Genomic DNA, 16377 nt, shown 5'->3' with positions numbered 1-16377 from the left:
TGGACCTTTGTTGGCAAAGTAATGTCTTTCTTTTTCATATGCTGTCTAGGTTGGTCATACCTTTTCTTCCAAGGAGCAAGCATCTTTTAATTTCATGGCGGCAGTCACCATCTGCAGTGACTTTGGAGCCCCCAAAATAAAGTCTCTCACTATTTCCATTGTTTTCCCATCTATTTAGCATGAAGTGATAGATCTTAGTTTTCTGAATGTTGAGTTTTAATGTGGAATCTTAAAAAATGGTTATTTACCAAACCAAAAAAAAAAAAAGGATTCATGAAACAAATAAAAGAGAAAAATACACTAAATAAAGCAATCTCAGTAATAAAAGGAACATTGTCAAAACCATAAATGACAGTAGAAACTTCTGATGACAAAGAAAAATACAGGAGTGAGAAAAAGATGAGGGGTAATCTGATCCTGGACCCTATATTAACATATTCTGCCAGCATTAGATTTAGAGACACATAATAAGTGTTTTAAATATACTTAATTTTTCACACATCCGTCATTTAGATTATTATTGAAAAGAAAATTGTATACAGCAGTATCTTTGCAATCTAGTGAAACTTTTGTTTTCGGCATTAAAAAATCTCTCTATGAAAAATAACTAAGGCCCCCATTCAGATTTCCAGACCAAGAAATCATGTTTGAATTCTCCTTCCTCAAAGATCATCCCAGTGAAATAAGAGAAAATATATGTTGGGAAAGAAAAACAAAGAACAAGTGGTGCTGAAAAGAGAAAAAGTGCCATCAGCAAACAAGAAATAAAAATTTCAGGAAGACAGAAAGCAGATGGGATCAAACAAGTGAACATATTAGAGCAAAAGAAGCATCATTCCCAGACACCATTTATTAGGTTCAGTTCTTGCTTGGGATGTCCTAGAAAATATCCAACCTTAGAGTTGACAAAAAAAAAAAAAAAAAGCAACAACAGGCAAGAGGGCAGTAAGTAAAGTAATGCACAAAATATTGTATCTAACATGTCAAAAGCTGAGTCCCTCTCCATTTGCCTTGCATCAAGGAAGAGAATAGGTTCAACTGAGAATAGGTTCTACAAGGACAAATGAGAGGATGCTGGCATCTGAGAAGGAAGGCAGTGGGAAATGAAATGTCTCAGGTCTTCTACAGAAGACGCAGAATTGGAGAACTTTGTTCAGAAACAAAATAGTACAAGTGCTCCATAGCCCATATAAGTCCTCCTTGCTTGGTAGCTGAAGACCTCTAGCCTGCTATCTGTGTTGTGCTGTGGTTAGTCACTCGGTTGTGCCTGACCCTTTGTGACACCAAGGACTGTAGTCCGCCAGGCTCCTCTGTCCATGGGGATTCTCCAGGTAAGAATACTGGAGATGCCCTCCTCCAGAGGATCTTCACAACCCAGGGATCAAACCCAGGTCTCCAGCATTGCGGGCGGATTCTTTACCATCTTAGCCACCAGGGAAGCCCAAGAATACAGGAATGTGTGGTCTATCCCATCTCCAGGGGATCGTCACAACCCAGGGATAGAACTGGGGTCTCCTGCATTGCAGGCAGATTCTTTACCAGCTGAGCTACCATGGAAGCCCAGTCTACTATCTACTCAACACTGGTTCATCCTCATTCAGCCTGACAATTTAAGATTGGAGCCTGTTGCAGGACATAATAATAATAGTAGTGTACAAATACAGAAGTACCCATGACAGTCATTTATTCTAGTTAATTTGGTCTCTTGTCAGAGGAGTATTCTGATATTTGAACATTAATCTTAAAGAAGTTCTAGATGGAGTGAAAAGAGTAGGAGGAAGGATATATAATGCAAATAATATCAGAAAATGTTTTCTGATTGAAGGTCTAGATGTAGACCCATCTGAGTGAAATTTTACTTCTACAAGTTAAAGAGTAAATCTTTTTAAAAACCTGAAGGTAAGAGAAATTGACCTGCAAAGTATCAAGAATCAACTTGATATCAAACATAATAGCAGAGATGCTAGAAGATATGGAACACTGCCTTTCAAAGTTAGAAAAATTTAAAAATGATAAAACTCAAATAAATACTTGAATTAACAATTAAATATGAAGCAAACAGTCTTTTTAAAAAATGGTTCATTTGTAATGCTGTGTTACCTTCTTCTGTATAGCAAAGTGTCTTCGTGGCACTACTGGTAAAGAACCTTGTGGCACTAGTGGTAAAGAATCTACATGCTAATACAGGAGACATAGAGATGTGGGTTCAACTCCTGGGTCAGAAAGATCCCATGGAGGAGGACAGGGCAACCCACTCCAGTATTCTTGCCTGGAAAATCTGTTGGACAGAGAAGCCTGGTGGACTACTGTCCATAGGGTCGCAAAGAGTCAAACACAACTGAGTGACTCAGTGTGCATGCACACATACATTTCTATATACATATATATATAATGAATATATACATATTCTTTTTCATATTTTTCCATTATTATTTGTCACTGTGTACTGAATATAATTACCTGCACTATACAGTACAACATTGTTTTTATCAAAAACAGTCACTGAGATAGAAGAAATAAGAAAATTTACCAACCACACCCATCTGCAAAAAAAAAAAAAAAAAATCATAACTCTTAAAAAAGAAATCCAAAAGAAATAATAGTAGAATACAAGAGAAGAGTAGTAGTTGACTCTGACACAGAGCTGCACCATCCAATATGGTGGTCATAGACCACATGTGGTTGTTATTTAAAATAAGGTAGTTATTCAGTTGCATTAACCACATTTCAAGTATTCAGCAGTCAGCCTTATGTGGCCAGTGACTGCCGGTCTAAATAGTTAATATAGAGAATATTTCCATAATCATAAAAAGTTCTATTGGACAGTGCTTAATTGAAGAAATAAAGAGGGCTACAATGGAAGAAAACACATGAGACTCTGACTTTGATGAGATCTCCTTTGTGAAATAAAGGTTAATGTGGGACCCAATCACAGTCACTTTCTTATAAACAGTGACTAATATTAACCCATAGATAAGCCACAAAATATTTATAGAGAATAAAACAAGATGTTGTAAACTTCAAGAGCATAAGCAATAATAACAAAGAATAAAGTTGGAAGTTATGAGAGAGAAGAGAAGGGTAAGGAAAAGTAAAATGCAATAAGTTCCTTATTTTCTTATACACAGAGCTAATTTGGTATATTAAGATATAGAAATAGACAAGTGTAATTAATAACAAAGAGAGAGTACATAGATAAGTGGTAGAAACTATAGACTCTTTATCTTTTCTGATAAGGAGTGAATAAATACCATTCAAAGTCAATAAATTAATAAACAGAAATGTGATACATTAACATAAAATAAGTAACAACAAAAGAACTGAAACAGAACTGTTAACAGTGACTGTCTTTGGACAGCAGGATGAGGTATTTACTTAGGTTTCATTGTATTAATCTTGTGTGGGTTAGTTTTCATTTTTACCAAGGAAGTATATTGCCTCTATAGTAAAAAAAAAATTTTAATGATTATTATAAAGTCAAAGATTTTCATATAAAATAAAATCATTCTTGTTTGACAATCAGAATTGTGTCAACTGCTTTTAAGGTAGTCATTCTTGAAGGATGTGTATCTCACAATAAATTAGTAATAAATAAAGCCAGCAAAAGGTACAGGATAAATACAAGCCATTGAGACAGAGTAGAAATTAAATTTAGAAAGAGTTTCCAATTATATCCTGTACTCTCAGTCACTGAATTTAAAGTGTGTGATCAGATCAGTTAGCAATATAAAGTTGGAAACACTTCAATTTAGAGGAGGAAATATGTGCCATTCAAAATGGTACAAAACCTCTCCTCAAATACATCTCTGAAACGAAGCAGGACCTTTAGAAGAATAGAAAAAGAAATGGGCAGCACTCTTTGGGGGCAGTCCGGGTGTTCCTCTGCTCAGTTGTTCTTGCCAGAGGGAGAAGCCAGAAGACCAAAGTATTATGAGAATGACTCTTTTTGCGGTAGCTCTGGCCTCCTAGGAATTAGGAAGTGCCATAAATCTCAGGAGAGAGACTGTGCAGAATTCCCAGCCCATATTTCAGACTTCAGAGGTTCAGATGCATTTTGTTATATTCCAGAAAAACAAGCAGGCTTTTTGAGCCTACCTCTCAACCAGTCTCAAACTCTACATCTTCGTGGTTTGTCCATCGTTTGAGCTACCAAGAATGCTACCTAATCCACAGTTTGCAGCTATTTTTAACAGGCTCATCTGCATTGTTAAAAACTACCCATATTTTGGCAGATAAGTCCGTCAACTCTGGAAACAGTGTTGGTCTCTTAGATTTCCTTTTGGAAAGTGTCTAAGATTTATGGTGGGAATTACTCATGACAGCTGCATTCTTTCCACTGGGTTTAGACCACCATTTGGTCTAATAACTCCTAATTGTGTGTCTATCCTAGTCTAAGCTTCTTCAAAAAAAAAAAAAAAAGAAGGAGGGGAAGGACTTTTGAAAACCCCCTGCAGCAATACCCAGAGATTTCTGTCAACAGTATACACTATTTTGGAACTTAAGAGTGTCAGCTGATGAGGAACAAATAAAAGACATTTCAGTGAATGTGGATTTTTTAAGAGAATTTTTCATCAACATTACATTAATGCTGGTCTGATAAAAATAAGCCCACAGTGTTTTAGTTTCATTGTGTTCCCAAAGTATTTTTAGCATAACAGGCAAAATTCCTGTCAGCATTTTCAGTCAGGGTATTTTCTTGAAAGAAGTACCTCGTAAAGTGATTTTTCTCCAGACTTCACCAAGGCACAACATGTGTACCTTGAAGATATTGCTCATTTAAAAATCAGAAGAGGTCTAATTATATTTCCAAAATAAGTAGCTTCCAATCCAGCAAGGATAATGTGGTCATGAAAAGGATGTCCAAATCCACCAATTTACATTGGTTTGGTTTGGCATGACTTTCAAAGTTCTTGGAGCAAAAAGAGGATGGCACATGAAACTTTGTAATTTGGGTTCAATTCACAGGACTTGGGGTTTGCCATTCCATGAGCTGTTCAGGGAAGAGCTAATCAATTACAAGACTGTACCTATGTAATTTATAACTGCTAAAACTCACTCCTGTGTTCCAGATTATTTTGCAAAATGTAATAACCCTCCTTTTTAATATCTGCTTTGTCATTTTCACTCTATTTATGTAATTTAAAAAGTATGATAACAGAGGAGCATGAGCCATTCAAAGCAGGAGCCACAAATGTCAGAGACTGTTATCCTTCATAAGATATATGGTGTTGATATATCTGAATCTAGAGGGCTTGGAAGTTCTGTCAAGTTAGATTCAAATTGCATCTAATGTATTTTGCTTTACTCCTTTATACTTTCTGGTTTCTATCGTGAGCCACAGAGCAGTTTCTCTGCTGTGACTTAGGTCTGCAACCACAGTGGTCGCACTAGTCTGAATTATCCTCCCTGTCTCCATTCCCAGCACTCCCTTCTTTTATTCCAGAAGAAAATTGGCTTATTAATTTAGGATGAGGCTGCTTTGTTTGAACAGTAGAGTGCCTTCCAATTGCTCATATGTAATATATTCAACCCATACTGCTCTTTCAAATGTTTTTGATTACTGAAGTTAAAAAAAAAATAACTTCTACTGAAATTTATGAAAGATCAAAGGGATACTTCCTATGTAGTAACATCAAATTTCTATAAGAGAAAAAGTTTTTAGGTAGTAGGGAATTTCATTAATTGAAATTCAGTTTAAAGCTCTAGACAACAGATGCATTTCAATAACATTTAAAATAATATTAGAAAAGAAAAATTTCTAGCTTCAAAAAAAGTGTACTTGATTTTATACCTATAGAGACATATTTATTAAAATGAGGCTTAATTAAGGTCTTTATTTGCAAAAAAACTTGTTAGAATTCAAATGATTGTATTTACTATTGACCCTGGATAAAGGTCCAACTAATTAAAATGTTTTTTCAGTTTATTGTAATTGTTGTTAATTGACATTCCATTTTTAATCATTATTTTAAATAGAGCTAATTTGATTTCTTTAAAAAATACATATTAAGATTTCTCATTTGGGAAATGTAGACCTGCGTATTCCCTCAATATTTCTATTTTTCAAACTAATTTTTTCTCAACTTCCTTCAGAACAACTGATAACTCACGGGGAAAAAAATCAAGATAATTTTCATTTAGGGAAATTTTGTGATGACAAGCAGATGACCTCATTCACCATTCATGGTTCTGAATGACCTTTGACTATTTCCAAACCAAAAAACTATTCATCAAAGACCCCAAAGTTGCCATTAATAAACATTTATCTGTAGACAATATGGAGCCACTGAAGATCATTTTGGAGAATAGCTTCAAAATATTTTTTGTAATGGCTACTTGTTCAGAAATATTACAGATACCCCCAATAGGAAAAAAATTGAAAGGGAGACACTTACTTGAATGCATAAGTTCTAATATTCTAAAAAGCTATAACACTTTTTAAAAACACAGAAGTTAAAGTTAAGTCAGAAAGATTATCTACATGACAAAGCAAAGAAGAAAATGGTATAAAATTACAAAGTTCCGAGCACACGTACATAAACTGAAGACCAACATAGTCCAGTGCAAAAACTGAAAATCAAACGTTGGAAAAGTTTTAATTGACTATCACATTTAAGTTTTCAAGTGCATATTGTGCTTAAAAACAAACTGGAGTGCACTTTGATTAATGCAGCTATTTTATACATCAGGAAAACAAGGACACATTTGATTTTTATAAATGTATGTGTCTTAGATATTTTCACCACATACTAATAGGTGTCCCACCTCATGTAAATTCCTCATAAATCCGTAGTTCTCAGGAAGGGACAGAGGCTTGCTAATTTATTGTTAGACTATTCTAGAACTACAAAACTCACACCAATTAAAGCATTTGTTAATAGCCATTCAGTTTTATTGAAATTGTATACAAGTTATTACAGGAAGAATAAAACTATAATGTGGACTAGTAGGTGGGGCACAGAGGATTTTTCAGGCAGTGAAAATACTCTGTATGATGCTTTAATGATGCCTACATGTCATTATCCATTGTCATTATGGGAGCTTCTTAGGTGGCACTTACGGTAAAGAACCAACTTGCCAATGCAAGAGACATAAAAGACTCGGGTTTGATCTCTGGGTTCAAAGATCCCCTGGAAAAGGGCATGGCAACTCACTCCAGTATTGCTCTCTGGAGAATCCCAGAGGAGCCTGGCAGTTACAGTCCAAAGGGTTGCACATAGAAACAGCTAAAGTGACTTAGCACGCATACACATGTCATTATATGTTTGTCCAAACCGATAGACTGTACAACACCAGGGCTGAACCATAATGTAAACTATGGACTTTGGATGTACTGGTGGTGTTTCCTCAATTTTAACAAATGTATCACTCTGGTAGGAGATCTTGACACGGAAGAGGCTATACATGTGTAGAGGCCAGGGTTAGGTAGGAAATCGCTGTACATTTCCTTCAATTTTGATGCAAAATGAAAGTTGCTCTAAAAATAATGTCTTAAAACTGAGTGAATAATGGCTTTGATTTATGCCGTTAGTACTAGTATTACACGTTATGTCAGTCTGTCCTAAATTACTGATGATATATTTTGCACAACAGCAGAAATGTTCTTACTATAAAGTACATAAAAATAGAGATTGTAAAACAATGAAGGAATTCATTTCACATCAGTAAAGACTTTAAAAAGACTTTATTCTGTTATACCATGACAGTAATTTTTATCAGTTTATATAATACTAACTATTGTGAATGACAGTGCTTAACAATGGTCCTATATCACCTCCTTAGAGAAGCTGCTGAGGTGCTGACCTCTATGTTAACTGGTAACCTCATCTAAGTGTCTTTGAGGGCCTGGGCACGTCAAGGAATATGCAATCCTGATATTAAAATTATGTTATCAACATTACTTATTGACAATAATAGTTTCTGAATAAGTGTTTCTCTTTTCATTTTCCTGTTTCTCCATTTTCTTCTTTTTCATTAACTGGGTCATGGAAATAACCAGATGATATAGATATAAATAAATATGTGGAAAACAAGCAGTTGATTACCCAACCTACTGCCAGGATAAGTTATTTTGAATTATAGATGACTAGTTTTAAAATAATCTGAAACTGTTGTCACTATCTTGTCAAGGATTTCTTTTTATTTTTCCCCTCTGTAATGGAGTATCCCATTACCTACAATACACAAGAGACTATCAAAGTAGTTATACATTGAGAGTAGAATTTTCGTTCTGTAGTTTCAAATAATCAGACCAATACATGTTATGCCATAGGGACTGCATGAAAAAGAAATGAAACCAAATGGAAATGGATGGAATCCCTCGGAATAGAATAAAATGAATAGAACAGACTAAGAATAGAAAATGAACAGGAGAAAGGGAAGAAAAGGAGAGCGAAAGAAGAGAAGAGACAGCAGTAAAGGGGAGAGAAGGAAGGAAGGAAGAATTTTTCAGGAAGGGAAACTTCACAAACACCTTGGGTTACTTTCTCTCTCCGACAAGGGTCAGCAATACACATACACGTGAAGGTTCTTCTGCGTGCTCCACCTTCAGCTTGATTTCAGCCTTTGGGAATGGACCATAACTAGACTGTGAAATTCCACATTCCCTACGGCTCTTTTATGTTTCAACTACAATCAAATTTGTCGACGGTTAGCTGTTACTGAACTTAACGATTAGTTTATTTGGATTGAAATATTGAAAACTACTTGCTTTAGGAAAAAGAAATTTGTTTTCTCTGTGAGGAAGAGAGAGTATAATTATTATTTTTCTTTTATCATCTCAGTCTTAAATGAGTGAATATAAAACATGCCCTTTTGTTTTCAGGTCTAGATGTTGATGGAATATATCGAGTTAGTGGCAATCTGGCAACAATACAGAAGTTAAGATTTATCGTCAACCAAGGTAAGTGATTTCTTTACTTCAGACCTTTTTTCAAGTAGTTTCATCTCTAACAATACTTCACACTCTCTGCTGTGTGTATTATGAATATAGTTTATTTGAAGATGAGTATAATAAAAAGGACTAGCTATGACATTGTGTGAAATAAATAACAAGTGAAATACGAACTAAAAATGAAGAAGAGAATAATGAATAAAAAAATAAACTAGCTTTGAAAAATGTTGCTGACATATAGTACTCATTTAATATATGTTGATAATTGAATAAATAAAAGAACAGTGGAAAATGTAAGAGTCAAAATCACAAATGTTAAAAAATATATAATTGGTAAGTAAAATAATAAAAATTATGAAATACATATATCATCAAAGGATTACAACCTAGAACATCAATGAAATACTACTACAAGTGAAATACATAACAAGTGAAATATGAACTAAAAATGAAGAAAATGATGAGTAAAAAAATAAACTAGCTTTGAAAAATGTTGCTGACATTTTATACACATTTAATATATGTTGATAATTGAATAAAGAAATGAATAGTGGAAAATGTAAGAGTCAAAATCACAAATGTTAGAAAATATGTAATAGGTAAGTAAAATAATAAAAATTATGAAATACATATATCATCAAAGGATTACAAAGCAGAACAACAATGAAATGCTACTATAAGCCTGTTAGAATAGCTAAAATTTAAAACACTGACAGCACCAAATGCTGACAGGGGTGTGGAGCAACAGGAACTCTCATTCATACTAGTAGAAATGAAAAATAGTACAACTAACTCAGAAAATACCTTAGCAGTTTATTATGAAAATAAACTTATTCTTACCTTATTACCCAGCAGGTGTACTCCTTGGTATTTACCCAAATGAGTTCAAGTCTTATGTCCACACACACACAAAAAACTGCACAAAATATTTTCATTAATTTTATTCATATTGGTAAAATTTTAAGGCAACCAAGATTTCCTTTAATAGGTGACTAGATAAACAAACCATAAAACATCCCTATAATGGAATATTATTCACTGATAAAAAGAAATGAGCTATCAAGTCATGAAAAGGCTTGGAGAAAACTTAACTGCATATTGCTAGGTGAAGGAAGCCAGTCTGAAAATGCTATATACCATATCATCTCAGCTATACGACATTTTGGAAAAGGCAAAACTATGGAGATTGTAAAAGATCAGTGATAGTAAAGGATTTGAGGGGAGAGAGAGAAGAATGAGTGAGCATGGGGGATTTTTAGGGCTATGAAACTATTCTGTTTGATATTGTATAGGTGGATACATGTCATCATACATTTATCAAAATCTAAATAATATATAACCCTGAGTGAGCCTTAATGAAAACTATGGACTTTAGTTAATAATAACTTACAAATATTGGCTCATCAGTTGTAACAAATGTACTACATTAAGGCAAGATCTTACTAATAAGGGAAATGGTGGGGGAGTGGACAAGTATAAGAGGGGTATATTGGAAACTATATTTTCTATTAAGCTTTCCTGTAAACCTAAACTTCCTCTAAAAAAGACGGGAATTTAAAAAAAAATTTTTTTTAATTAAAATTAAAATTAAAATTAAAAAAATTAAAATTAAAATTAAAAAATTTAATTAGGAAATGTTTAAGAAAATAAAAGATCGAAACATCTTGAGATGTGAGTTATACATGTGGGATAAAAACAAGGCACTCTCTCCTTGTGTCCTTGGCATCTATTTAATTCTCCTATGTTCTGTTTTTCATCAGTAAAAACAGGAAGGAGGTGCTTTGGAAATACTTGTGAGAATGAAATGAGATAAGATGTGGTATTCCCTTAGTAACATAACAGACTCATGGTAGTTGTTCAGTACATCTAAGTTTCCCTTTCACTTAAAAAGTCAATAGTGTCTCATTGCCTTCAGGAGAATTTATACAGTCTTCATAATCTGGCTTCCCACCTACTTCTAGCCAGATGCAGGCCCTCAGAATTTCTTTCACAATACATTCATAACTGTACTTTCTTATTTACATGCTGTTGTATTTCTTAATGCTTTTGCATACACTCTTTCATCTACTTTCAATATCCTCCTATCGTTTCCTTCCTATCCCACATACAAAAACTTCCTGTCTCATTAGATTTATCCTTATTCTTCAAGGCTCAGATTATAAATCATTTTCTCCAGGGAGCTTGCAACATTCCTTCAGTCAGATTCCTTCTCTGGGTGCCAATTATGCTGGGTAGTTAAATTTGCATTCATACAAGCATATCTAACTTCTAAAATTCCATGCAAGACCCAGATATTTAATGCCATTATTTTAAAGAGAACTTTATCAAATGTATTCAGTGATTATATTTCAGAAGCATTACAATTTGAAAGTCTTGGAATAAGAAAAAAGAGCATACTGTTTGAAATATCTGTCTACTCTCTGAATCTCTATACACCTAAAAAGGTAGGATTTAAATCAGTCTTGTAGCTACTCTCATTAACCAGTAGCTCTTGGAGTGTCCATGCAGGGAGCTGTTAATATCTGTTGTATATTGTCTGTGTGTGTGTGTTGCCAAAAGGAGAAGTATTAATACTAAGAAGCATTAACCTCTCCAGCAGTTCAGCTTGGGTTGAACCATGTTTTTAAGTGTTAACTGCAATGCTTTTGGCCAGTGGCCACGTGCTTCTTATTTCTGATCATCTCTGTAACTTTCCCTGTGAATCGGCTGGTAAAGATTCTGCCTGCAGTGTGGGAGGCCTGGGTTCTATCCCTGGGTTGGAAAGACCACCTGAAGAAGGGAAAGGCTACCCACTCCAGTATTCTGGCCTCGATAATTCCATGTACTGTATAGTCCATGGGGTTGCAAAGAGTTGTACACAACTGAGCGACTTTCACTTACACTGTAACTAAGAATCTGTTTGCTCACTAATATGTACTTTTGTTTTTCAGAATTACTGTCCTTCATGGGCAGAAGGCAGAACTGAACATTACCTTATGTATTCATATTGGTCCCATTGGCCTGAACCAGAGTACACCCTCTGTGGATAAAAATTGGATAAAATAGCCCTAGCTTTTTTATAACCGTTCCTGTTTATAACCAGCTAAAATCATTCTTGTAATATATTTCATACAGAAACCATATCCTGATTGGGATTCTAGACAGCTGGGCAACACATTTCTTCTACAAAGAAGAAATCTCAAAACAGAAGCCATGCTAGAAACAAACACTAGTTGCATTTCCTGCCTTTAAAAAAATTATGCTCAGCAGTTTGAAAAGGAAAAAAAAAAATCTGCAATGAAAATATGAAATCTGTCCATCTCGTATTTTGCAAAACTTCAGCATCCTCTGGGGCTGTGTAACTGCTCATGTTTCCATGAGAGCTGACAATGTAAAGCTGGACAGAGGCCTGAGTTGGTATCTGGTAGCACAGAATTGTCAGTAAACTGTCTCCCTGGTTTATAGCACTGTCAGAATGCAATACACTCAGCACAAATTATGCTGTATTAGAACCTTTGATACTAGTGATTTTGTCCAAGCTATGTTGTGTTTTTTTTTTTTTTGGATTAGATGATAAACGATATGCCAGTCTCCCTCAAATTTTACTAATCAGATTATCTTGTGAATGAAATTACAGGAGTGGAGCTGTAACATTTGTTCTAACACCATACCTTCCCCTTCTCATGCTGGTTGCTGACAACAGAGCTGACATAGGAGAGAATCAGTGCTGGATACAAAGGGACTGAATGTGTACATCACTGTGATTTCCTCTATGTGTGTGTATGTATGTGAGTGAATATGTGTGTGTGTGTGTTTGCAAGCATGTGCAAGGCAATAAAGTGGCAGTCCAGTGATAATTCCTTGAAAAGCAAAACAGGATATGTGAATGCAATGCATTCCTTTTTGTATTCTAAGATAGAACATAGTTCTGTCTGGTTTTGGCATACCCTCTCTGTATTAACACCTTTTATCTCCTCCGTGTTCACATTCCACAATGTTTCCTTTTCAGAAGGTTCTAAATGTATATTTTTTAAATGAATAAGCCCTACCCACCATTAGACTAGACAAATGAAAACTGATTTTGGTGATTTTCAAGAACAGTTTAATTGCAATTTATGTATTTCACTAACTTTCTTGAATGCTATAATCATCAGCAATTCTAAATACACCAGTTGAATGATTCAATTTGTTTTGGTTTTGTTTGACTCACTAAATCAGTAGGAATTGGAAACCCTTATTATACTTCCAGATCAGATGGCATCCAAGTTAAATTCAAAGTGATCACTTTTGAAAAGCATTTCCTAATTGTAACTGGTAATGAGGAGGATAATAATAATTGCTATTATAAAAGTAGCTAACATATTTTCATAATTAATTATCTGCCAGGCACTTCACCAAGTGTTTTACTTATTTAATTTAGTCCTACCATTCCACAGAATGTGGGTTATCACTGTTTCCATTCTAAAGGTGAGGAAACTGAGACCCAGAAATGTTAAATAATGTCCTAAGGTCATAAAGCAAGTGAGTGACAGGGCTCGGACTAGATCCCACATCTCTGTGTCTCAGAGCCAGTGCCGAAAACCACTGCTGGGTTTGACTTTGCCCATTTTTTGATTGTTTATTACCTCCTTACAAAAGTGAAGATCAGTCTCTTCATGTTTTACCCACTTCTTAGTGGCTTTCTATTTTCTGGTATTTGTAAGTGACAAGTACTGTCGTAGGAGTTTGACTGAAACTTTTCAAGAAAGAGAAATGCCTGGGAAAACGCCGAATGCTGCAGTCAGGAAGAAGTCTGACGCCTGACGCTACCATTCTCAGCAGAGCTTCAAGTATCTATGTTTGGAACAAGAAACTACCACAGTGTTCTGTTGCGACCCTCGCAAAGAGTCATGAAAGACTCTAGATTCACTGGCTATTGATGCATTAGTGAGCCACGCTCTTCCCTGTTTGTTATATTTGGTGACAGCTTTCAGTGACATTTTGCTGATGCTTCTCCTCCGTTCTACGAGGGCAGCCCCCAAAGAAACTAGTCTATGATCTTAGATGTCAACCTATCATCAGCCAGTGACACTGTGTTGACTCTTTAGCATGATCTGTGATGCGACTTATGTGGGGGTCCTTTTACAAAGGACAGACTTTAGCACTGAGGATGCCGCATCCCTGTCTTGAGAACTTCTGAAAGTGGGTCTTACCAGTCTGAACTCCCCCTCCTTTGACACCAGAATTCTGGTTTGAGCTGCCCATCGGGCTTATTGGTCAAACTCTAAATTCAGTTCAGACTCCCTTTTATATTACTTAGAAGCTCTCTTTCACCCTTTGAAAAAAAAGAACAAGGAACACTGGCATTCTTTTTGGAAATATTAACTGCAAAACTTCCTGAGCCCGTGAGACAATAGAGGACTGTGAGGCGCTGAGAGAAGAACTGATTGAGCGTTTTCCAAACTGGTGTTTCTTGGTGCACAATAACAAATCTTCCCTCTAAGCATTTCTCTGAACTGGAAGAAGTTACTTCTTACCAGAATTTTGGACATGCTTTCCATATATAGAAAAATAATTTAAAGGAACATTCTCAGGGACACCCTCCTTCACTTTTTCACACCCAGAGGAACAAAATATATAAATGCCATAAATCTCCATGGCCAAGAATCTTAATTGGGTATGTGGGTGTGTGTACGTGTGTGTGTGCATACGATTGTATGTGTGTTATTTTAAAATGGAACAAGATTTTTTCCCATTAATTTACAGTCTTATACTTTGCATATCTTTATTCACCCAGATCTTACTGGCATAATAATCTAAATTAAATATTGGCTTAAAGAGATGAACTTGCTTATTTTGATCATGCTAAGAATAAGCTCCATTGAAAATAAACTATTAGAGGAACAATTTTGTGTTGCCAGCTATATCTAAACTACTTTTATATAGATTTGTGCCACAAACCAAAAGAAAGCAAAGCATAAACTTTAGTAGCTATCCTGGTGCTTTTCATATTATTTGCAGCATCAAAAATTGAATAAGAGAAGAGGAAAGCGAGAAAGAATGTGAACAATTGGCAGTTTCACCATGAAATAAGCAATTGGATGAAACAGAAAAAGATCTGGAAAAGGATTTCAAAACTTCTAGTTCTGTTCTCATAAAATAGCCCTTGTATCAAGTCCATTCATTTTTCTATTAAGAGAGTTTATATTGCCCTCTTATTATTTTTAAAATGAGGTATTTCCTTAAGCCTATTCCCCTCTCACCACCAACCACAGCTACAACAAAACAAACTGTGTTATTTGCTTTATTCATTTCACAGGGCGGTTTTTTGGTAAGTTGAATCATTGATATTGCACCTTTCTGGCTTCCATGTGACAAGATTATCTTTTAACAATGATTTATTTTTCCCATTAAAGCTGAAAAGATCACTTGATCATAAAAGGGCCAGACTCTAACATCATTCAGGGCTTTGGAAACTTTCTCAGACCTCATTTTTCAGCTACATTGAGTCAGAGGGCTCAAAGACTATTGATGCCAAAGCTTGTGTTGCTTCATAGCTGCTTAAGAAAATGTATTTGTTATTAGTAAGTAACGCTAAACAAAGAGGTCGAAACAATAAGATCTTCACATGCACATATATTTATATAGTTTTTAGTTTCATGTAATATTTGAATAATAACTTTCAAATATGTTTAGTCTTCAAAGTAAAAAAATTCTACCTACTTATTTTTAAACAAATGACACCATTCATCTATTGTGAACTTTATTTTATGATTCATTATATACCAAGCAATAAGAAACTGACTTAACTCCGGTGAAACAATCAAAGACAGAGATCATCTAGTCAGGAAAGAGCACTGGGTCGGCATCGATGAAACTGCCTCCTTCTCTTCATTCCGAGCTATTTGTTAGTCCAATAAAAACTACGTTAACCCCTTCGAATCACAGACTCTTCATTCCCAAAATGGGAATAATAATGAAAATGTAAGGACTTTAAAAACTCTGAATCAAGCAATGATAATCAGTATTAGACTTAATTAAGATGATAAGTAGTTACTTGAAATCAAATCAATATTACTTGTCTTAATAATAACATGATACTAAATATTAATAATCAAATATGGCTTTTGGCTTCCACATGATTGAGTTTTCTCTGATGATAATAATATTATTTTTCTTTAGAGACTATCCAATGATTTGTCTCATACCTAGCCAAATTCATAGGAAGTCTGGGTTAGCTTTATCTTATCCAAAGGCTTTTGGGAAATTCCAGATTCCAAAAGAATAGCCTCATGTTCATTGGAGAGGAGAAGTAAATTCTACTGAAATTTTCAGGCCTACTTTAGTTGTGCTTTTTCCATTGGGTGAGAAAATTGAGTCCAGAAATTAGACCGATCAGAGATGTGTGACTCCCAACCTTCAAACAAACCTCTACGGATATTTATAAAAATCCATCATCATTTATCATTATTATTAGAATTAATGCATAGTCATTAAAAATTAGTAGAAAAACACATTGAACTTAC

At 34.9% G+C, this 16377-nt stretch overlaps 1 protein-coding gene across 1 annotated transcript in view; it reads left to right on the top strand.

The window, feature by feature from the left end:
- ARHGAP15 (Rho GTPase activating protein 15) overlaps positions 1-16377 on the top strand; it is a 707176-nt gene that overhangs the window by 486917 nt on the left and 203882 nt on the right. The window contains exon 11 of the mRNA XM_068968725.1: positions 8825-8902. Within this exon, the coding sequence (XP_068824826.1) occupies positions 8825-8902 (78 nt within the window). The remainder of the gene's footprint in view (positions 1-8824; positions 8903-16377) is intronic.

This window comes from Capricornis sumatraensis, chromosome 3 (assembly GCF_032405125.1).
Source record: "Capricornis sumatraensis isolate serow.1 chromosome 3, serow.2, whole genome shotgun sequence".
NCBI classification, from domain to species: Eukaryota; Metazoa; Chordata; class Mammalia; order Artiodactyla; family Bovidae; genus Capricornis; species Capricornis sumatraensis.
This window is presented reverse-complemented; position numbering and strand designations above follow the sequence as displayed.